This window comes from Hyla sarda, chromosome 10, assembly GCF_029499605.1.
Source record: "Hyla sarda isolate aHylSar1 chromosome 10, aHylSar1.hap1, whole genome shotgun sequence".
Classification (NCBI taxonomy): domain Eukaryota; kingdom Metazoa; phylum Chordata; class Amphibia; order Anura; family Hylidae; genus Hyla; species Hyla sarda.
The window spans coordinates 5,074,789-5,099,318 of record NC_079198.1 but is presented as its reverse complement, the minus strand read 5'-3'; the positions used below and the strand labels follow the sequence as shown (position 1 = coordinate 5,099,318).

The 24,530-nt window shown below is 45.5% G+C and overlaps 2 protein-coding genes across 19 annotated transcripts in view; one reads left to right on the top strand and one right to left on the bottom strand.

The window, feature by feature from the left end:
* Positions 1–3,304, top strand: part of HSPG2 (heparan sulfate proteoglycan 2) — a 171,577-nt gene extending 168,273 nt beyond the window's left edge. For 3 of the 10 annotated variants that reach the window (XM_056544198.1, XM_056544197.1, XM_056544199.1), the window contains exons 88-92: positions 136–177; positions 392–462; positions 554–637; positions 952–1,055; positions 1,633–3,302. In XM_056544198.1, coding sequence (XP_056400173.1) covers positions 136–177; positions 392–462; positions 554–637; positions 952–1,055; positions 1,633–1,805 — 474 coding nt within the window. In that variant the 3' untranslated portion in view covers positions 1,806–3,302. Of the gene's footprint in view, positions 1–135; positions 178–391; positions 463–553; positions 638–951; positions 1,056–1,632 lie in introns of all 10 variants that reach the window. The other 7 variants (XM_056544202.1, XM_056544196.1, XM_056544194.1 and 4 more) reach the window with 6 other exon arrangements.
* Positions 3,305–3,330: 26 nt separating this feature from the next.
* On the bottom strand, positions 3,331–19,462 carry LDLRAD2 (low density lipoprotein receptor class A domain containing 2). 9 transcript variants are annotated; one of them, XM_056544229.1, is made up of 7 exons: positions 19,437–19,451; positions 19,283–19,344; positions 7,396–7,584; positions 5,867–6,346; positions 5,485–5,667; positions 5,042–5,197; positions 3,332–3,920 (listed from the first exon to the last, which is right to left on the bottom strand). In XM_056544229.1, exons 4-7 carry the CDS (start codon positions 6,339–6,341, stop codon positions 3,670–3,672), a joined length of 1,065 nt encoding a protein of 354 aa, XP_056400204.1. In that variant the 5' UTR covers positions 6,342–6,346; positions 7,396–7,584; positions 19,283–19,344; positions 19,437–19,451; the 3' UTR covers positions 3,332–3,669. The 9 variants fall into 9 exon arrangements, with proteins under 9 accessions (XP_056400207.1, XP_056400204.1, XP_056400205.1 ...); XM_056544227.1 differs by lacking the exon at positions 7,396–7,584 and adding an exon at positions 18,746–18,884 and having other exon boundaries at positions 3,333–3,920; XM_056544230.1 differs by having other exon boundaries at positions 7,396–7,517; positions 19,283–19,456.
* Between the last annotated feature and the right edge of the window lie 5,068 nt (positions 19,463–24,530).

Sequence of the window (24,530 nt, the reverse complement as noted above, 5' to 3'; positions counted from 1 at the left end):
TGCTCATATATAGACTACATATCTGTATCAAGGTCTGTACTGATCACACAGGGAATCCTATAGTGTTGGCATAGGCCTCATTCATGGCGCTTGCATGTTCCCATCATTAAAGTTTCCATTTTCATGTCCCATTAGGAAGGCTTGTGGCTGGAGCATGCCCTGCTTGATACTAACCAGGTATTTATGATTATAAAAGTCATAGACTTATAAAGAACAGGCTTATGTGCTATTCACAAGGACAGCTTGATATTCTGCTTAATCCTCTACTTGTTGGTAGGTGTAGTGATATATAATTGTTGCATCTTTAGCTCTAACAATCTGATGCCCTGGCCCTGGTATTGGTGCCATCCCATGTGACCCAGGGATTCTTTACTGACTTTTATTTTGTCAGGAGGAGAAAGAACAAGGTAGAGAGCGGGATTTCATCAGCCTAGGGCTGCGGGGCGGACATCTCTTGTTCAGGTGAGTGCGGCCGATGCCTTTTGAGCTTATTGTAACCTGAACGTCTACTATTCATGTGTCCTCACATCTTTCCAACTTTCTCTCTTCTCAGTTACCAGCTAGGAAGCGGTGAGGCCAATATCATGACCGAGGACCCCATCAATGATGGAGAATGGCACAAAATCACTGCCATCCGGTAAGAGCTCCTGAGGATTGAGGTCTTCCAGCTCTATCCCATGACTATCATTGCTTAGTGCCTGGATGGTGCTGCAGGCACTGGAGATCGTGTCCACATTTAGAATTTTTTGTCATTTTTACAAAATCACACAATAATGGCAAATGTGAACTCATCCTCATAGCTGTGAATACACAGCAATAACCCTATGCACGGGGGGGGGGGGGGGGGGGGGGAGGGAGGGGGCAATAGCACAGACGCCATCCAGAACAACCAGTCTTGGCCGAGGGGTCCTAATCACAAGTCTGTATTGATAATGCCCTATTTCTTTACAGTGAGGGAAAGGCCGGTTCAGTCCACATTGATGGCGAGGAAGTGATCACTGGAAGCGCACCAGGCAAAAATATAATGGTGGACACGAAGAGCAAAGTCTATCTGGGTAAGAGATTTGATCAGTGATCCTTGCATGCTTTTGGCAATAACATAGTCTTAATGGATCTTCTATTACCCAATGGCAGTGTTTTCCAACCAGGGTGCATTCAGCTGTTGCAATACTACAACTTTCAGCATGCCTTTTGCTGTCCAGGCATGCTGACTGTTTTGCAACAACTGGAGACATACGGGTTGGAAGACACTGGTCTTGTCTAATGGTGATAGGTAAACCAATGAAGCTGCTATTGTGTATTATGTTCCTAGTATAATCTATGTTGGAACAGTCCCTATTAGCTAGGAAGTCTCCACAACCCTCTCAAGAGCAACAGAAAACTTGTTGTTGTTGTATTGATTGGGAATTTTCTACCCTACTAATGTGAACTCAAGAGCGCAAGTGCAGTACAATGACCTTCCAGCTCTGAGCACCCTGCAGACGACAGGGGTCCTCATTAGCTGGGAGGAGAGCGGCAGCAAGGACTGTCCTGTGCTGTAGTGAACATTTTGTGTAAAGTTTTTTACTTGCCTGTTCCTTTCCCTGCTGGGATATGACAACACACTTCCTGACAGCTACCTCCTCATTCCAGGTGGGGCGCCCAATGTGAAGCTGATGACAGGAGGGAAGTTCTCCGCTGGTATTACAGGATGCATCAAAAACTTGGTACTTGTAAATGCCCGACCATCTCACCAGCTTCACCAGCCTATCGACCTGAAGCACCAGTCAGAGACGGCGCACCACACCAGAGAGTGCCCATCCTAGGTGAGGGCCAGAGGCTTTCCTGACAGTCAAAAAGCCTGGGGCAAAAGCAAAAAGACTATTAAAACAAAGAAAAGACAGTGTCAAAATATGGAGTCTAAATATACAAGGTGCTTCTGCTGCTACCAAAAAAAAAAAAACAAGAGGTGGTGCTAACGAAAAGTATTTGGATTGCGCATTTCTATATTACCTACACGGAATCTCTTTCTTTTTAATTATTTTTTTTAATGTCTTCAGATTTCCATGTGTTTTACTGCTGGATGAAGGAAATTTGTATGTATTGAACCAGATGTATGTTTTTTAAAAAGAATCCCTAACCAAAAAACAAAAACAACTAACAAAAAGCAGATGTGTTGACGTCACCTCTCTGACACCACCGCTCCTGGGTTTTTTGTATCTACATGTCACAGTATTGGTGGTCTGGACCCCTAAGCATTGGTGGGCCAGGGGGGGGGGACTCATCATGGGGTCCCTGCTCCGGATACAAGAGCTATAGGTGAAAAGTTCTGAACAGAGCAGCTTTCCTGTGGCCCTTACATATTTATGTCATTAGTATATTAGAACGGTCCAAGTCTTCCAGGTGAATCCTCATCATTCCTCTCTGCCGTATCTCTTTTCCTATACTAAATGCAGAATATACATTGGTTCATCAGTTCTGAGCAGCATTTGTGTTCCCAGAACCAGCGTCCTGTCCCCCAGCCCTATCATTGCAGTCACATCCACAGATCGGTATAACACTTCGCTCCCGTTGAGCACTTTTGCCCTGCAGGACGTGGCGGGCACCAGCCCTGTATGAGCCGTGGAAGCTTTGTGTTACGTACAATGTTACGTGGGGGGCCCTGCTTACTGGAATCGATGGGTTTAGGGTTTCTGGTCTTTCAAGACTAGTGGAAATAAAATAAAAAATAAACTACTGGAGTAAATTATGATATGCACTGAGAGAAGCTACAGATCAGTATTCAGTCATCATGTTACAGGAATTATGTACACATATATAGCCCTCCTTGTGCACTCATTTTTATAAAGATGCCCCAGAACATGTACATAACCCCTTATAGAGAGTTCAACTCCTGTATGGGCCCCTAGAGGGCAGCATATGATTCCAGGGGTCTACAAATGTTTTTTTTTTTCCTGCCACCAATGTTACCTTAGCTCAGAGCGCCTTCAGCTGTTGCAAAACTACAGCTATCAGCATGCACAGACTGGCAAAGGTTGCCCGGACATGCTGGGAGTTATAGTTCTGTAACAGCTGGAGGCACTCTGATTGGGAAATACTGACCTAAGACAGCATAAGCTCCGGTCCTAGGTGAAGCAACAAACGAGACAAGCAAAGAATCCAAAGCACCCAATAAGTGCCCTACATAGGACAAGTTTTCTACAATATGGAATCCTACATCTGAGCTGCGATACTGGTGCTGTCAGGAGGGTCTATGTACACCTGGTGGGGGGGCGTTGCGCGCAAAACATGTTATGTCGTCCTGTTACATCAGTGCCTTGGGGGGGGGGATCACAACTAACCAATAAACCAGATTTTTGGAACATGGGCTGACTCATCTTGTCACTTAGTTTGACAACGTTTATTAGAAAAAAAAAAAGCAATAGAAGCAAATTTAAAGTTTTTTTTATTTTACATTTTTTTTTGAGAAAAAAAAATTGTTAAAAACAAATAATGTACAGGGAACTAATAAATATTTAGCAGAGCCAGGTGCCCGCGTCCAGTCCACAGATGGTCAGTTTGTTTGTATGTGTGCATTTACTAGTGATTCCTGAGGTAGAACGATGACAGTGTCCACTTAGTGACACCATAAAGGGTTCACATAACACCCCACCCCCGTACCAGCCATGTCTCTACATACAGAGATGAGAATCACACCGGTTCAGTAGTAGTTGTGTCCTGAGGGGTCACTTTGCTGGGTCGAATTTTGTCCTTTAAGACGCAGCTGCGGCTGCAGAGGTGACATGATGCGCAGAAGGAGTTGCAGCAGGGAATGAATCTGCAGGCGCCGACTCTCCAGATGAACCAGCCTGGTGACCAACAACACCAGAATAAAAGAGCGACGCCAACCATAAAGCCCAGAATGATGTACAGGTAGAGGAAGGAGGCTGAGGATTTCAGTTCTGAAAGACAGATGCGTCTATATGACGTGACACTCCATGCACAGCCCCTTGTCATTCTGTATCCCCAGTATGTTGTAAACAACAGGATAACTTCATCACCTATCAGATCACTCCTGACAGCTCACAGACCCTTCCCAGCTCTACCTGTATACTGCTGCTATCTTTATGGGTCAGTATATACATAGCTATATACCTCCCCCAAGGCTGTGTTCACAAAATGTTCAAAAATTGTGGTAAAAATTACTTTTTTTTTCTGTGATTTGTACAATTGTGGTAAAATAGCATTTTTTGCTGCATTTTTGCAATTGTGCAAATCACAGAAAAAAACTAAAATTTTTACCACAATTTTGAAACATTGCAGCAAAAAAACAAAACAAAAAACAGCCAAAATGCAGTACAAATGTGTGAAAAATTATATAAAAAGTCCCTTTCCCCTCTATATATTTCTCTAAACAACTCACTTTAAATAAAAAAAAGCACATCAAAACTGCACAAAATGAGAACTGACCCCCCAACTCACTAAGGTGAACTGATAAAACTTATAAGTGAACTTCCGCAGCAGTCAAATTAGATGACCAGGAGCAGTGATGAGACTCCGTACCCCTCTCTCTGCAAAGTCAAAGTGTTCATGGGAAATGTAGTCAGCATTAGGAAATCATTTCAGAGATAGAATTTGAATCAGTATGGTTGAAACCCCATACCTGTCACATGAAATAAAACACACAAAGGTATTCACAAGAACCCCTACATTATTCTAATAACCTATGCTGCCATATATTAGCAAAAGAAAACAATTTCAGAGTGATTCTTAATAATAAGAGCTTATTCACATCTTGAAATATATACAAAAAAGTAGTGCCATATGCCACGGTGCATCTACTGAAGTCAATGGACACACTGTGGCTTTGCCACGGTATACGATTGCATACTTTAGTTTTGTCAGAATCACAACTTGTACCATTGACAAAGTCAAGAAGTGAAGTGTGAATGGGCTTAAATATATGGCCTAGATTAACTGGATCATTTATAGATACCCTTCATCCAACCAATATCAGGTGTGATGGTTCTTGTAAAACCACAAGCACCATCGAGCCACTGTTTTAACTACACATGTGAAGTACCTGAGTTTGACCCGTGAGGTTGGCCAATGTCTGGAGCGAGCAGATTCTGGTTCCCATCATTCCCACAGGTGAGATTTACCGCTGGTGTCTGTAGGTTTGGTACAGCAGCTGCGCTGGGGCTTATGGTTTCAGAGGGAATCGCGGTTCCAATGACACCTGCCAAACAATATCATAGAGAGAATGGTCATTCCTGATGGTAAAATATGCATTCTGCTCCAATTATATACATATCAGAAGAGGATACTGTAAATAGGAATCCTATTTCTTAAAAAAAAAAAAAAATTCTAATTTTCCTAAGGAAAATTGCAATACAGGGTCCATGACAGAACTCCACCTCACTCCATGGCACCTGTTTTCTGAAGGTTACAGCTCAGCAACACCCAGTGATGTCAGAATATGCCGTTTGAAGACCACTGGTTTATAGCTATTTGCGGGGTCCTTACCTCTTCCATCGTTTCTTCTGTCTACAGACACACTGACACAGTTGGCCGGAGGCCCTATGGCTTGATCGCTGCCATCTCCACAGTTGTCAATGTCCTGCTCGTCACACACCAGGCTGGATGGGATACATTTTCCATTGTGGCAAGGAAAATACGGTGTCGACCTGCACTCTGAAGTATTGAAACCTAAAAATGTCAAAGATCGAGATATGTTTGATGTCTAACGGCAGCCATGGATTATTTTGTGTCTCATCAGATACATGGATGACATTATTTATTAATCAATCAATCTGTATATAATTAAAGCACAAGTAACTCGAGAATAGAAAACCCTCCCCACAAATCCCCACCTACCCTATCGCCTTTCTCCAATGCCTGCACTTACCTACGCGGAAAGAGGTGAAATCTCCAACAAAGTCAACTCTGGGTTGCTGCCCTCGTGTAACCAGACGCAAGGTTAGATAGTTTCCTGTGGACAGGACGGGTCTGGGGATAGTTTTGCCACAAAGAGGAAAGCCCAGTGGCTCAGAATAAAGGTCTTTCCCATCATAAAACTGAACATATGAGCCAGCATTGCAGGGGTCAATGTGTGTTCCTGGGGGTCTTGGGGTGCCCTTGATGGATGAAGCATGTGCGCTGCCATTAACCCCCAGTACAGAAGTCTGAATATTAGACATACGCAGGAGGCTGTATACCAGGAAAAAGCGGAACTGGAACTGGACCTTGTCCTGCTGGGCTGCAGCTTGCATGGTTAAACGGCAGTCAGTGCCCATAGACACAAAGTAATACTTCCTGGAATCACTGTGAGAATTGATGATCATTCCGTCTCCTCTGATGTTCTGGCCACAGAAGTCCACCATACTGACTGTAGGGAGCACAAAAAATATCACAGAGTTAGCCAAGAGATTGACATGCAATAAAGCCAAATGGCCAAAAAAAAATTATACATACTAAAAGGCATGTTAAAAATAAATAACAAAACAGACCAAGAGGAAACCATGAACTTGACAGGACTAACCAAGTGCAAGTCAGCAACAGGACAAAAATCACCCTATAAAGTGCAGTCAGGTAAGAGGTATCAAGCATCCTGCATAGGGAAATTACACTAAAATATATCTGTATCAATAACAATGGTGCAAGAATAATAGCAAGTGGGAGTGAAGAAATTTCACGTTTCTCGTCGGTAATGATGCTTCATGCAGTCAGACCTCCTTATACACCATAGAGATAAATATAAGTTACATATATACTTGAGTTCAACATGGAATAACTTAAGCAACCCATTCTGGATCTTGCATACTTGGCATCTCCCTAATGTGCTCTCATTCTGATATTTGTAAGAACACAGTTCAAAGGGTTTGCCAAAATTCACACAATACAGGCCCTTATTTATTAAGAGTATTGTGTAGGTTTCTTTGTGGGTTTTAATTCCCTACAATTTATTTTCCACGGTATTTACTAAGGTTTCCCTACATTTTCCACTTTCCCTACACTTTGCTTTTTTTTACACATGCTCTGATCTGTAGGGTTTTCCTCAGCTCAAATCCACCACATTGTATGTGGAAACCTTAGTAAATATGTTGGGTTTTTGTGGAAATGTTGGGAACACGCCCCTTTCTGGAGACCACACCCCTTTTACCAGCAGCCACACCCCGTTTTGGGTTTTCTTAGCAAAATGGAGAGTTAGTCTGGGTTTTTTCAATTCTGGTGCAAATTCTGGCGCAATGCAACAGAATCTGGCACACAACCCAACAAAACATGTCGGGTTTGCAATAGTAAATGAGGGCAACAGTGCATGGTCCCACAAGGGAGTTCCACCTCTCCCTTCCAGCTACAATATATCCACACACCGTGGGATGTAAAAACATTTAAGACGTGCCCATAATATATAGACCCAGCCGGATAGTAACTCACGATTACAATGTTTGTTTCTGGTTATTTCAGTTGTTTTTATTTTAGAGACTTCATCGTAAATCTTCTAACAAAGTGGAGCTTAGCACATCAACAGAGAAATCTGAGCTGAGATCTTCCTCCTGCTGCCCCCGTAGTCATGCGTACCAGGTGTGGAGAGGGTGTGGATTATATAGCAAAATAGATAAGCACCTGTTCACATAGACATAGTAGTAATAGAAAAAAATCGCATGCAATTATTTCAAAGTCAATTCACATTAACTAAAGTGCTATCATGCTATAGAAAGGATTTAAAACTACATATTTCTCATTGCTGCTTCTCTAACACCCCCCCCCCCCCCCACTTTATCAGCCCAGCACTGCGCTGTCCCCCACATCGGGGAACTAATCACATTACCTGCAAGCGCTGCTCTCCTCGTCCACTTGAGAGTTGCGGGCCGCCGGCGCTGGAAATCTGTACTGTACTACATATTCCTGTGCCCGGGCTGCAAAAATGAATAAAATAAACTTTAACTCACCTGTGGTGCCTTGTGGGTGTGAATGGTGATCGGGATGTTGCTGTACAGGTTATAAAGGGTGCTATTAACCCTTGTCAGTCGTGACGCCAGGGTGAGAGTTAAATGCCGTATGACTTCGCCTATCGCCACCCTTCACAAGGACGATAGGTGTTTGCAGAATAAAGTATTGTCCACAACCAGAGCTTCGCTGAAAACTTGCGTAAACTTTACTGAAGATTTTCTGTAACATGCGAACATAAGAACAGTCTTTGTAACAGAGTCTATGAACAGCTTAGCTGAGATTGACTGTTGGTTGGGACTTTTAGTAAGTTCTTTAGCTTGTAGGGATTTAGTATGCGCAGATCCGCTGGATTTAGGGTTATGTTTAGGTCCAGGGTCCTTGCCAACATTAGCGGGGAATTTAGAAGAACTCACTGTGTAATTCAGCCGAGGCCGCAGGGCTTTGGCCTAGTAATTGTCGTTGAAAGTTGCGGAGGTCCTACCTCATTCAGTGACAGCAACCCAAGAGATGCTGCTTGCTTTGCAGCTTCAGGAACAAGAGAGCAATCATTGGCTGCAGCTCCCTTATATGGGTAGGGGCTGGCCGTTATAGGATTGGTCCACACCATCTGTCAATCTGCTTTACAAGGCATTGTGGGTATTACATGTCCCATGAACCTCCAAAGGTCCTTCTTAACTACCATAGAGACTAGAAAATCGTCACGTGCCCGCAGGTCCTGCGACGCTAGCGCAAGGTAAGTGCACTTTTTATATACATTTACTCTAATAATATATTAACTATTTAAGGGGTGGCTAGGGGAGGACTAGACCTGAGGACCCCACGGTTCCTAGGAACTCTGACTTTGGGGACCCCTACCAAGGTACGGTATGTAATACGGTACCGGGACACCACACACCTTCCTATGTTCCCCCGTTGCTCCAGTAACGGCCTCACGCTGGGGATGGGAATGTCACAGAGTCGTCAGCCTATCGCCGGCCGAAGCGATGTCCCGTCTCGGTCAGTGATAGGCTGAGCGCACTGTCATGTAAGGAGCCAGCCGACACTGGGCTGATAATTCATTGGGGAGGTGGGGGGGGGTGGAGAAGCAGAACATCGCCCGCGGGTCACATATGATTGGTTCCCCGATGTGGGGACAACGCGCTGCTGCTGAAAACTAATTCATTCAAGGGGTAAGGGGCCAAACCGGTATTGCGGTATGGGAAAAAATTCATATCGTGAACTGGTACACCACCCAGCACTAATTTCATTCTAACCATGCGGAAAACACTAATTCTGTAATCCAATAGCATTCTCTCTGCAGTAAGCATCTTTTATTAAGATCTCGTTTTCCAACTCTGGGATCTCCTCCAGTATTAACCATTTGAGTGTTGTAATAGAATAACCACATTAATGAAAATGTCTAGCAACAGTCTCTCTCCATAACCCGATACCTCTATTTTTTCTGTACTCAAGAATTTTGGACTTATGTTCAGTGAGATGGGTTTTAATCATCCTGGCTGTTTGTCCGACATATGTGAGTCCGCACGGAAATTTGAGCACGTATATTACATTTTTAGTTGTACAGGTATAAAAACCTTTATGCATAATAAAATTACCTTTTGAAGGATGGTTACATTTTTCTCCTTTAATTATGCCACTACAATGGCCGCAATTTTAACAGGGAAAGGTACCTTTACCTCTACTGGCCAAAAAGGTCTGGCAACCAATTTTCTTTACTGCTACATGTGAACTCTGAATATTACTATGATGCCTTAAAAATCTGAAGTTTTTTAATCATAGGTTGGAGGTAATCATCCACAAGAACTGCGTGGGAAGTGGATTTTGGGGAGAAGATACAAGACCGGCATTCATGGATACTCAACTATAAGTGCTTTGCTTAATTTACTGGAGATTATGCCATCTTCTATGTGAGACATGATGTAATTATTTACTGTACGTTTATATTGCAATGTAGGATCTTCTTTTAATACTTAAAAATCAGTGGGTGTGTAGTTAAAAGTGCTGCTTTATACAGCAACTCACAAGTGACGTCTTCTCTGATCAGCGTCGTTCCCTATTCTTCTCCGTCTGGTCCGTCCTAACCATTTCTTCCAGCCACAACTCTTCACCGTTAAACCTGCAAAACAAATCTATTAGGCTCCGCCCTTTACCAGCATTGGCCTCAGGATTCCCCTTTTACAAGTGAAGAGGAATACAGGGGCATATAGGTGTAAAGGGGTAACAGAGGGGTGTAGAAAGGAGTACATGGGAGACAGGTGTGTAGAGGAGTGTACACGGGTGACAGAGGGGTGTAGAGGAGTGTACATAGGTAACAGAGGGGTGTAGAGGAGTGTACATAGGTAACAGAGGGGTGTAGAGGAGTGTACATGGGTGTACAAGAGTGTACATGGGTGGCAGAGGGGTGTAGAGGAGTGTACATGGGTGGCAAAGGGGTTTAGAAGAGTGTACATGGGTGATGGGGGTGACAGGAGTGACAAGGTGGTAACAAGGGTGAACATGGGTAACAAGGATGTGGTCAGAGGGGTGGACAATGGGGGATGGCCAAGGTGGACATGGGAGACAGGCGGTCAGAGGGGTGGACAAGGGTGACAAGCGGTTAAAAGAGGGGTGGACAGTAGTGACAGAGAGGGGTGAATAGGAGGGGGTGGAAAAAGGTGACAGATGTGTAGACTGGGGGGTGGTCAAGGTGGATATGGATGACAGAAGGGTGGACACAGGAGATATGGGGTGAACGGGATGACAGCAGTGTGGACAAGGGGGATAAAAGAGGGGTGACAGAGGGGTGAGTAGGGGGGTGGACATGGGTGACGGGGTAGACTGGGGTGTTGACGGGGGATGAATATGGGAGACAGGGGGTGGACATGGGTGGGGGATGGACATGGATTAGAGGGGAGGGATGGACATGGTACAGTACCTTAGGCAAGCCATTTTTCTTCCCTGTTCTTCTCCTCTCCGGCAGGGCACTCATTTACTGCGCCGCAGGGGGATGCTGGGGCACGGGTCACTACAACGGCCCGGCGCAGCTTCCGCGTTCTTCCCCTTTCTGTCAGGGCACTCAGTCACTGGTCCGCAGCGGTACACTGGGGGTACGCACAGCAAAGTGCACACAAACTTCCCTCCCCCATGCAGCGGCTGGGAAGGCTGGGGCGGAAATTTTAAAAAAATTGGATGGCAAAATCTCGCGGCACCCCAGTTGGGAAACACTGCTCTATAGCATAGTTTGTTACTTGTTCTTTAGGGTCCAAAACAGACATATTTATGTGCAGGGAAATTACCCAAAGGTAGTCACTAGCTGATCATTAAAGTCTATAGAGCCTGTGTCTGCCAGTGTATGAATATATCATTAACCCATTTTGACAGGATTTCGATGTATACGTGCCTCAGTAGGTACAATTGTATCGTCGACCAACCTTAAAACCTCCTGAGCCCATTCAACCAGATGCATAGAACCTGCCCTGAGGATGTGAGGAGGATTTACTTTGCAGAATATATCAAATGTATTATAGCTCTTACCAACAGAGAAGATGGGATTAAAAAGTTGTAAGAGGCGCCAAATGTGTGAAAGAGGAATGTGCCTATTTGTAGGGCATTAAGACCATTTCACGTTTTTCACATTTTGTTATGTTACTCCTTGAATTTTCCCATCATTCTGCCTTTAATACCCCAAAACGAAAAACTATACATTTTGTATGCACATTAGTATTCACACCGTTTGCTATGACACAAAATTTATCTCTGGCTCCTCCCATTTTCCTTGATCATCTCTAAGATGTTTCTACACCTTGGTTCTAGTCACCTGTGGTAAATTCAGCTGATTCAACAGAATTTGGGAAGGCGCAGCCCTGTCTATATAAGGTCTCACAGCTGACAAATATCAGAGCAAAAAACCAAGCCATGAGAGGGAAATAACAGCCTGTAGAGCTCAGAGACAGGATTGCATCAAGGCACGGATTCGGTGAAGGGCACAAAAACATTTCTGCTGCACTGAAAGTTCCCAAGAGCTCAGTGGTCTTCATATTTCTTATATGGAAAATGTAAGAACAACCAAGACTCTTCCTAGAGTTGCCGCTACACCGAACAAAGTATTTGAGGGAGAATTTGGTAAGAGAGAAGACCAAGAACCCAATGTCATTCTGGCAGAGCTCCAAATATCCTATGTGTAGATGGGAGAAACTACCAGAATGTTCAGCACCATCACTGCAGCCTCCACAATCTGGGCTTTATGGCAAAGTGGCCGGAAAGAAGCCTCTCAGGAATAACACAGGAGTCTCTAAAACTCCCAGACTATGAGAAACAAGATTGTCTGGTCTGATGGAACCATGGTTTTGTCCTTAATTCTAAGAATCATGTCTGGAGGAAACCAGGCACTACCATTCACCTGCCCAATACCATCCCTACAGTGATCATGGTGGAGGCAGCATCATGTCTGGAAGAAACCAGGCACTGCCCATTCACCTGCCCAATACCATCCCTACAGTGATCATGGTGGAGGCAGCATCATGTCTGGAAGAAACCAGGCACTGCCCATCACCTGCCCAATACCATCCCTACAGTGATCATGGTGGGGGCAGCATCATGTCTGGAGGAAACCAGGCACTGCCCATTATCTGCACAATACCATCCCTACAGTGATCATGGTGGAGGCAGTATCATGTCTGGGGGAAACCAGGCATTGCCAATCACTATCCCAATACCATCCCTACAGTGATCATGGTGAGGGCAGCATCATGTCTGGAGGAAACCAGGCACTGCCCATCACCTGCCCAATACCATCCCTACAGTGATCATGGTGGGGGCAGAATCATGTCTAAAGGGAAACCAGGCATTGCCAATCACCTGCCTAATTTCGTCCCTAGTAAAGTATGGTGGGGGCAGCATAATGTTTGGAGGAAACCAGGCAATGCCCATCACCTGCACAATACCATCCCTACAGCGAAGTATGGTGGGGGAAGCATCATGTCTGGGGGAAACCAGGCACTGCCCACCACCTGCCCAATACCATCCCTACACTGATCATGGTGGGGGCAGCATCATGCTGTGGAGACAGGGAGACAAGTCAGGGTTGAGGGAAAATTTAATGAAGCAGAGATATTCTTCATCTCCAGAGCTCTGGACCTCAAACTGGACTGAAGCTTCACCACCCAAAAAAATAATGACCCACGACCAAGACACCACAAGTTCGGCTTAGGTAATGTCCTTCAGTGATTGTAATAAGTTGTAAAGTGAACATATATGGCAGCCATTGTGGACTGTGTGGAAACGAAATGTTGCACATTTCTAGTGATTTGCAGCACATATATTAAGCCATATTAATAATACTGGTACAATTTGCATAATTTTCTTCCAATGAATCCAGTAAAAACCAATAGCAACTATACTTGTCCATGCAGGTGGACCCCATTGGAGGCCATCTTTCCAGGTCATACCATTCACCATATAGTGATAGCGGCCGCCAGGAGTCACCTAGGTAGCTTTAAAGATTTATGGCCTCCAGCCTTTTATTGCCTTGGTCTCTAGGCAGCCGCAGCTCACGGAATCTCTCCCAACGCTGTAAGAACCGGCTTGTTTTCTGGCAAGAAGAATGGCCGTGGTCTGACAATATAATGAGATCTCACTTCTGACTAGAACAAATGAAACGATGAACTGGACACGTGAAGGGAGAAGAAACTTATGGGGATGAATATGACAATAATGGGCGTTTAGAAAATAATTGGGGGCAACTGAACATCATTACACCAGCAATGTACAGCAGGGAGGCAAGAAGTCATCACTTAATCTGGACAGAGGCAACCGAGGTAGACAATTGTCATAATAAAGTAGGTGTTTTGTTCCTTTAAAAATGTTCACACTTTAGCCTATAAAAACATTAGTGACAATTTGTTCACCGATATAATGCAGGTGTCCTGCATATATGACCTTGTCCTATATTGTAACAAAAAGGCTTTGTTCACACTGCACTGTCTGTCAGCAAACATGACCATAGCACCCCATTTACCTGATGGATGCCAAGTGTCCAAAGAGAACTACAACCACAGCTAAACAACAAAACACACATTGACTGTGGATGTCTATGTGACACATATCACCTACCTAACCATTGTACAGACTAAGCCAACTCCCACCAATAGCAGCAGGACCCCCTAATGGCAGCGGCCTCTTTCAGCAGGATAATGCCCCCATCAGCCACACTGCAGGAATGAGGAACCTGACAAAGACGTCAAGGTAGTGACTCGGCCTCCAGATTCCACAGATCTCATCCGGTCAATCATCTGTGAGATGTGCTGGAGGAACAAGTCCAATCCATGGATGCCGCACCTCACAGCTTACCACCACAGGTCGTAGTTCAGGGCTATGGGGTCCAGACCTTGGGAGGAACACAGCACAGGGCTATGGGGTCCAAACCTTTGTGGGGGGGGGGGGAACAAAACAGGGCTATGGGCTCTGAGCCTCTATAGGGCAGACAACGAGGAGACACCACAATGTTAAGCAGGGGGCTATAGTATTATGGCTGATCAGTAAAAGGGTATTCCAAGATATCACGGATACTTTAAGGATCTGATACCTCAAAACACAGCACAGGGCTATGGAGTCTGGGCCACAGGGGACAAATCTGTTGTGTTGACACGAGGGAGAGGGCCCTACACATTTATAGGTAGTGGTTTTAGGTGACAAGTTGCAAAACGTTTCACTATATGATGGTTGCATATTAATTACAGAACACTTGAAAAACGTATTACCCAAAATATATGCACCACCTATGGGGCATACCACTGATCGCTTTTATTTATCACCAGTCAGTGCAGAAATGATAAAAGCTGCAACACAGATAGTGTGGAAAGAACCAGCAGTTAACAAAATCCCATCTAAGGCCATTGTTGCCTTATTTGGTCCCTAATGGTATCTGGGGACCCCCGCGATCTCCGGTACGGCACCCGTCATTAAGTGCATGGAACGAACTCTGCTCCGTGCTCGATGACTGGTGACGTGGGCCGCCATGCCCCCTTCATTCACATCTATGGGAGGAGACGTGACGGCTATGTACCAGTGGTCACTCCCCAGTGGCGGGACCCCCGCGATCTAACATCTTATCCCCTATGCTTTGGCGGATTACCCCTTTAACGGAGCACCCCTTTAAGCTATTACCCCTTTAACGGAGTACCCATTTAAGCTATGCTCACACTATGAAATTTCCATGCGGAATTCTGCGGCAGCAGAGTCCCATTGATTTCAATGGGATTCTGCTGTGCTGTTCACATAGCAGTATTTCCACGCCGGAAACATCTGGCATGGAAATTCTAATTCTGGTGTCCACAAAAAGAATAGACATCTATTCTTTCTGCAGACAATGCATGAAAATGTATTGCCATCAAGGACACGGCGCATTTCCAAGCGGTCCCAGTGGCGGCATGTTCTTCTGGAGCATCGCTGTCAGGGGCATTGAACATAGCCTTAAAGTCTTGAACTGGTCTTTTTCTCCAGAAATAATGATGCGGATGGAGTGCGCTTGTGTGTCCTATGCAGCAAATCAAACAGCTGAGACAAACAAGACTGATGGATCCTGGAAGTATAAATCATTGAAGGCAAATACAAGGAGGCGACCTCTGAGTAAGTGCTGTTTATCTGACCTCTCCTCCCACATATAAACTGTATCTGTGGGCCGCAGGCCCAGCCATATAAGTCATAAAGCGGCCCATGGCTTGGCGAGAGGCTTTATGAGGTAAATGAGAGAGACGTGTGCTCTTTGCAGATATAAGGGATCCACACAACAATAAGGCTGCAGAGCTCATCCGCCTCCTGTAAATAAAACCTATACAAGACGATCTGCACACTCCGCTCACAGCAGCTGTGCCAAATGTTATCTCTCGCCTAACAATTCACTAGCAACAAGCAAAGATCTTAGAAATCACACAAAGTCGAATAACTTTTCTCTATACATTTGTTCTGGATAATTGTTTTCTTAACACGTCTATTGACGCTACTGAGGAAAGCAAGAAATACAAGTATGGCCATCATGTTTACCTAGTACGTTAAAGGTTAATGTAGCGGTAATCTGACAAAACTATACAATGCTGTATACCGTGCCATAATGGTAGCAGATCCATTGCGTTAAATGGGTTGAAGGTATAGTCAAACTAGTGAATACATTTCCCAAATGTATACTGTTAAATTTGCAGGACCAAAATGTATAATGTGCTTTTCAGTCCTGCTGATGAATAGGAGACCTCAAGCTCAGTGCATGTTTCAGTGAGGCTCTGTGCAGCTGTCAATCAAGCTCAGTGCAGAGAAACACTTCCTGAGTTTGGACTCCTGCCAGGCCAGGAGACCAAATTCACTGTATTAATCGTGGCAGGGAACAGAACAGAGCCACCTAGTGGCTGTTTGTTCTATTACATTTTAAACATATTTATGTTGATAATTTTAAAAGCAAGTGAATGGGAAAGTGTCTACTAATTACACAAAGAACACTATATAAAATGTTTTATTTAGTGAAAGATACTTTTTAAAGTTGTAAAGTATAAAGCAGAAGGATATATAGCTTCTCAGCTTCCATGATAACTTGTCATTTATTCTTGTAAATTTATGCTCATTCTGAGCTAAATACTCAGATGGGCAGTCCTACTTAGTGATTGACAGTTATATACATGCATAATTATACACAGATAGTTGTCGTTTACTAGATAGCACCACCCACATGACTACTTAAGCCCAGAGATTTACATGAATAAATGACAAGTTATCCTGGGACTTTTCCCCCAAGAAAACTATAAAACTCTCAGCTCCTCCTGCTCTTTAATATGATGCCTGTCGATTGAATTGACACAATGACAAAAAAAAAAGACTCAGCAAATTTAATAAAGTGAATGCCCGCCGTGAAGTACGGCCAGGACATCCACCCAGGTCTGTAAAATTTTCTCTGTGATCATCAGCCGGAAGGCCAGAACACTAGGTGAGTGCCCAAATAGAGGGAGAGTAAAGTATGTGCTTTCACTTACGGGGGTTTGCCACACCCAGTGAGTTACGGCACCCTGGGGTCATCACTCCCAGGGCATTTTTGCACCTCAGCCTTTATTTGGACCTTAGGGCCAGATCCGGAGATCCAGGTTACCCAGTGGTAGCCGTTGGGCCATTCCCTGCATACCTGGAACTTTACCTCTGTGTGGGTCCCCATTCTATCAACTAAAAAAACAGATACTACACATGATTTTAGCCAAAAGGACGAGAAGCCATGTGTTACCCAAATGCTGTACTTGAGTATCTCACATGCTCCTATAGACAATAGGGCATGTGCCAACCCACTGCTCCATTCAACCCATTGTAGGTCTCTTTGATCCCCTGCCATCAGGCACTGAGGACAGAGGATGAGTTTTTAAGGGCTGGAATTCCTCGTTAATAGGATTAGTAGATTCTACTATCTGTACCAGTCCAAAGCATTAAAAAAATCCCATACCCAACTTCATAAAGATCACAGTGGAAGAAAGAATCAACAGATTTACAATATTAATTTGTGCTATTCGAAGACTAGGAAAACAGACTATGGACAGGTCGCCATAAAGGGTGGAAGGAAGTGTTAGTAGATCAGGTTGTTAGTATACATTTTGATCAAAAAGTACAAGCCCACTCGCCACATCAAGGTCACCTAGTCAGAGTGGGTTCCTAACCGAACACTGGCATAGCGCCGGCCACTGCCCCCTAGACACCAAGCTCACAGGGGGGAATGACCCGGTGGCCAGGCAGCCCCACTGCTGCCCGACCAAGCCCCCGACTCCAGGCCACACGACTTCACAGACAAAGCATCACAGCAACAATGGTCACCACACCAGTGTGAACATCTACCATGTGCTCCCTGCCAGAGGGCTATCTACTTTTAAAAATAAAAGTAGACCATCCTGGGTGACATATTGGTGCTGAGATTTTTGGGGGGTTTTGTTTGTCTTTTGGCTTTAAAAACAAATAGCTCACAATTTTTTTTTCGTTTTTGATTAGTATTGGTGTTTGATCAGTATAGGTTATTTTCTCTATTTGGCATTTTATTTCCTGTGTTTTGTACATACATACATGAACACACATTTTTTCCACCTATAGAGGGCTGTAAAAATGAATGCTGAAATTCTACTGACTTCCACCTAATATCTGGCCCGAAAAACACCATGTGGCCAGTATAGATTTTTTAAAATCTTATTCTATTCAGAAACCCCTGTATGTTTTCAGTTGGAAATTTATATATATATATATATATATATATATATATATATATATATATATATATATATATATATAATTTGTAGAAAACAAACCCCCAAGACTCAAGGTAAACCTCCAAAAGTACGATGTGGATAAAACAGCAGGGCACAATATACGGCTGTTCACTCTGATATAACAAACTCCACACAGTGTTCTCCCTTGCAAGTAATGCTTCCTTATAATATAGCATCTTTAAGTCAACACCAGTGGTCCCCAAATAATGGATGTTGCAAAACTTCAACTCCCAGGATCCCCGGACAGCCAATAACTGGAGGTCCTCAGTTTGAAGAATATTGGTCTACACCATCTTCTCCAACTCTTGTGATTGTTGTACAACTGTTGTGCGTGCGGCCAACTTTATAAGCAACAGTTCACAGCAGTACTCACCAGATCTGCACACAACTCGACATGTATTCTAGTACAGCCCGTGAAACGCGTGACTTATATATAATGGATCCCACAATGACCAGACCCCTGGACGAGATGAATGGCCAGACCCCTGGACAAGTCACTGAACATGCCCCTGGTTTTATTAAGGTCACAGATAATGGAGCTAATACCTGATGAAAAGATACAGAAAGTTCCCAGTTACCTGTATCCAGGGCGCGGACTGGTGGCAGCATAATCGTCACCAGTAAAAATAACGGCGGCAGCAGCCGTGGCGTCCTCATCCTGGCATACCGCTCCAGACCTTCGGCTTGGGGTGTAACAGCTGTGATGCTCTCTGCTCCCTTTACAGTCCAAGACAGTCACTTGAGTTAAGTTTTTTTTCCCCTCTCCTTTTGCTACAATGACCCCTCAAAGTCGCTTTTGTCTGAAGTCTCAGCCCCTTTGTTCTTTGGATTTGTGTCTCTTCGTACCCATGACAACTACAGGAGTTTGATGAGAGAAGGGGGCGAGTGGGGTGTGATGTCAGCGGACCTCCCTATTCAGCCACTTGTGTTCTATCATTTATTGCACAGTTATTACAAACTATCCCTTCCTGTCAACCAACCAGAAAATCTATATAGCAATTTATTAGTTAGAACAAAGTGTATCAGGTTGTTGGATAAATCAGTCACATTCTTAGACTGTCTAGGCAAAGTATAGACCAAATATTAATCGTCTTAAACTGTGCCTGAATACTTACACGTTCTTTGGCATAGAGTGTCACATCTTAATCAATATCCCCTTTTGCAGGAGTTTCTAGACCTTATAATAAATGTGGAGCAAGTCATGTAAGTTATTGTTTTTTTGCACAAATTATACAAGAATTCTGGCACATTTGAAATAGCAAAGCTTACCCAATGTTTCTTACTTTTACATTCACTTCACACTCAGTGGAATAGGATATTTATAGAGAGGGCACAGGGAACACCACACTGATATATAGAGAGGGCACAGTAAACATTGCACTGTTATATATAGAGAGAGAGGGCACAGGGAACACCACGGTAATATACAGAGAGGACACAGGGAACACCACACTGATATATAGAGGACACAGGGAACACCACACTGATATATAGAGGACACAGGGAACACCACACTGATATATAGAGAGGGCAGAGGACCACACTGATATATAGAGGACACAGGGAACACCACACTGATATATAGAGAGGGCAGAGGACCACACTGATATATAGAGGACACAGGGGACACCACAGTGATATATAGAGAGGGCACAGTAAACATTGCACTGTTATATATAGAGAGAGGGCACAGGGAACACCACGGTAATATACAGAGAGGGCACAGGGAACACCACAGTAATATATAGAGAGGGCACTGGGAACACCACACTGATATATAGAGAGGGCAGAGGACCACACTGATATATAGAGAGGGCAGAGAACCACACTGATATATAGAGGACACAGGGAACACCACACTGATATATAGAGAGGGCAGAGGACCACACTGATATATAGAGAGGGCAGAGAACCACAATGATATATAGAGAGGGAAGAGGACCACACTGATATATAGAGGACACAGGGAACACCACAGTGATATAGAGAGGGAAGAGGACCACACTGCTATATAGAGAGGACAGAGGACCACACTGATATATAAAGAGGGCAGAGGACCACACTGATATATAGAGAGGGCAGAGGACCACACTGATATATAGAGGACACAGGGAACACCACAGTGATATATAGAGAGGGAAGAGGACCACACTGATATATAGAGAGGACAGAGGACCACACTGATATATAGAGGACACAGGGAACACCACAGTGACATAGAGAGGGCAGAGGACCACACTGATATATAGAGGACACAGGACCACACTGATATATAGAGGACACAGGGAACACCACAGTGACATAGAGGGCAGAGGACCACACTGATATATAGAGGACACAGGACCACACTGATATATAGAGGACACAGGGAACACCACAGTGACATAGAGAGGGCAGAGGACCACACTGATATATAGAGGACACAGGACCACACTGATATATAGAGGACACAGGGAACACCACAGTGACATAGAGGGCAGAGGACCACACTGATATATAGAGGACACAGGACCACACTGATATATAGAGGACACAGGGAACACCACAGTGACATAGAGAGGGCAGAGGACCACACTGATATATAGAGGACACAGGACCACACTGATATATAGAGGACACAGGGAACACCACAGTGACATAGAGAGGGCAGAGGACCACACTGATATATAGAGGACACAGGACCACACTGATATATAGAGGACACAGGGAACACCACAGTGACATAGAGAGGGCAGAGGACCACACTGATATATAGAGGACACAGGACCACACTGATATATAGAGGACACAGGGAACACCACAGTGACATAGAGAGGGCAGAGGACCACACTGATATATAGAGGACACAGGACCACACTGATATATAGAGGACACAGGGAACACCACAGTGACATAGAGAGGGCAGAGGACCACACTGATATATAGAGGACACAGGACCACACTGATATATAGAGGACACAGGGAACACCACAGTGACATAGAGAGGGCAGAGGACCACACTGATATATAGAGGACACAGGGAACACCACAGTGATATAGAGAGGGCAGAGGACCACACTGATATATAGAGAGGGCAGAGGACCACACTGATATATAGAGAGGGCAGAGGACCACACTGATATATAGAGAGGGCACAGGACCACACTGATATATAGAGAGGGCACAGGACCACACTGATATATAGAGAGGGCACAGGACCACACTGATATATAGAGAGGGCAGAGGACCACACTGCTCTATAGAGAGGGCACAGGACCACACTGATATATAGAGAGGGCAGAGGACCACACTGATATATAGAGAGGGCAGAAGACCACACTGATATATAGAGAGGGCAGAGGACCACACTGATATATAGAGAGGGCAGAGGACCACACTGCTCTATAGAGAGGGCACAGGACCACACTGCTCTATAGAGAGGGCACAGGACTACACTGATATATAGAGAGGGCACAGGACCACACTGATATATAGAGAGGGCACAGGACCACACTGCTCTATAGAGAGGGCACAGGACCACACTGATATATAGAGAGGGCAGAGGACCACACTGATATATAGAGAGGGCAGAAGACCACACTGATATATAGAGAGGGCAGAGGACCACACGGATATATAGAGAGGGCACAGGACCACACTGATATATAGAGAGGGCAGAGGACCACACTGCTCTATAGAGAGGGCACAGGACCACACTGATATATAGAGAGGGCAGAGGACCACACTGATATATAGAGAGGGCAGAGGACCACACTGATATATAGAGAGGGCAGAAGACCACACTGATATATAGAGAGGGCAGAGGACCACACTGATATATAGAGAGGGCAGAGGACCACACTGCTCTATAGAGAGGGCACAGGACCACACTGATATATAGAGAGGGCACAGGACTACACTGATATATAGAGAGGGCACAGGACCACACTGATATATAGAGAGGGCAGAGGACCACACTGATATATAGAGAGGGCAGAGGACCACACTGATATATAGAGAGGGCAGAGGACCACACTGATATATAGAGAGGGCAGAGGACCACACTGATATATAGAGAGGGCAGAGGACCACACTGATATATAGAGAGGGCAGAGGACCACACTGATATATAGAGAGGGCAGAGGACCACACTGATATATAGAGAGGGCACAGGACCACACTGATATATAGAGAGGGCACAGGACCACACTGATATATAGAGAGGGCACAGGACTACACTGATATATAGAGAGGGCACAGGACCACACTGATATATAGAGAGGGCAGAGGACCACACTGCTCTATAGAGAGGGCACAGGACCACACTGATATATAGAGAGGGCAGAGGACCACACTGATATATAGAGAGGGCAGAGGACCACACGGATATATAGAGAGGGCAGAGGACCACACTGCTCTATAGAGAGGGCAGAGGACCACACTGCTCTATAGAGAGGGCAGAGGACCACACTGCTCTATAGAGACGCAGAAGACCACACTGATATATAGAGAGGGCAGAGGACCACATGGATATATAGAGAGGGCATAGGACCACACGGATATATAGAGAGGGCACAGGACCACACTGATATGTAGAGAGGGCAGAGGACCACACTGATATATAGAGGACACAGGGAACACCACAGTGATATAGAGAGGGCAGAGGACCACACTGATATGTAGAGAGGGCAGAAGAAACGCCCACGTTTTTGCCTGCGGTCGGGAAACCGCATACGGCCGAAAAAGCAGCCGACCGGAGGCTGCGGTTCACTCCGGTCGGCTCATAGACATACATTAACTCCGTTTCCCGGTTACGGCTGAGTGCGGGCGCCGCGATTAAGCCCCCGCCCACCCCTCCTACCAGCCGTATACGGGAACCGTAGTTTAAATCGTAGTGTGAACCCAGCCTTATTCAAATGAATGAGATGCAGGCCGGGTCCCGTGGGAATACGGTAGCGGGCGTTTTTGACATTTCCCTGCCAGATCCGGTGACCATATTAGCCAAACATGATGTGAATGCACCCGCATATATAGAGAGGGCACAGGAAACACCATACTGATATATAGTCGTATGCTCATCCAAATATCCAATTATATATAAATGAAAATCATGGAAATTGTCAGGGGGACCTAAACTTGCATACGACTGTATATAGTTATTAATATCCTGATGACCCCCAGATAACCACTGCACTGACTATGGTCTTGGTCTCCAATCCCTACCTATTCTCACACCCCCTGGTCCCAGACTTCTCCATTCCCCTCAGCCTCCTGCCCTTCATTCCCTCTCGCCTCATTGTTGCCTCCGCCTCTAGTCCACCTTATCCATCCCCCCTCTCTCCTCCTCGATCATCCCTTACTCCTCAGCCTAATCAACCCCCCTTTTCACTCATCTTCCCTCTCTTCATCCTTCTTCCCTCTCCTCAGCCTCCTGCCCTCCATCCTTCTTCCCTCTCCTCAGCCTCCTGCCCTCCATCCTTCTTCCCTCTCCTCAGCCTCCTGCCCTCCATCCTTCTTCCCTCTCCTCAGCCTCCTGCCCTCAATCCTTCTTCCCTCTCCTCAGCCTCCTGCCCTCAATCCTTCTTCCCTCTCCTCAGCCTCCTGCCCTCCATCCTTCTTCCCTCTCCTCAGCCTCCTGCCCTTTATCCTTCTACCCTCTCCTCAGCCTCCTGCCCTTTATCCTTCTTCCCTCTCCTCAGCCTCCTGCCCTCCATCCTTCTTCCCTCTCCTCAGCCTCCTGCCCTCCATCCTTCCTCCTCCTCTACATCCTTCCTCCTCTCTTCAGCATCCTCCTCTCTCCTCCTTTTCACTGTCCTCCACCTCCTGCCCTCCATCCTCATCTTCCCTCTCCTCAGCCTCCTCCTCTCTCATCTTCCCTCTCCTCAGCCTCCTCCTCATCTTCCCTCCATCCTCCTCCTCTCATCTTCCCTCTCCTCAGCCTCCTGCCCTCTATCCTTCCTCCTCTCTCCTCAGCCTCCTCCTCTCTCCTCATCTCCCCTCCATCCTCCTCCTCCTCTCTCCTCATCTCCCCTCCATCCTCCTCCTCCTCCTCCTCTCTCCTCATCTCCCCTCCATCCTCCTCCTCCTCTCTCCTCATCTCCCCTCCATCCTCCTCCTCCTCTCTCCTCATCTCCCCTCCATCCTCATCTCCCCTCCATCCTCCTCCTCTTCCCTCCATGCTCTTTCTCTCTCCTCAGCCTCCTCCTCTCTCCTTAGCCTCCTCTCCTCAGCCTCCTCCTCTCCTCAGCCTCCTCCTCTCTCCTCAGCTTCCTTCTCCTCAGCCTCCTGCCCTCCATTCTTCTTCCCTCTCCTCAGCCTCCTCCTCTCATCTTCCCTCTCCTCAGCCTCCTGCCCTCTATCCTTCCTCCTCTCCCCTCCATCCTC

Coding starts and splice junctions, on each gene's coding strand:
- LDLRAD2 (XM_056544225.1), bottom strand. CDS start 18,824: ATGAGGACGCCACGGCTGCTGCCGCCGTTATTTTTACTGGTGACGATT. Junction 5,668..5,866: donor TTTCACCTCTTTCCGCGTAG/GTAAGTGCAGGC, acceptor TGACATTTTTAG/GTTTCAATACTTCAGAGTGC. Junction 5,198..5,484: donor CAGAAGAAACGATGGAAGAG/GTAAGGACCCCG, acceptor ATTGTTTGGCAG/GTGTCATTGGAACCGCGATT.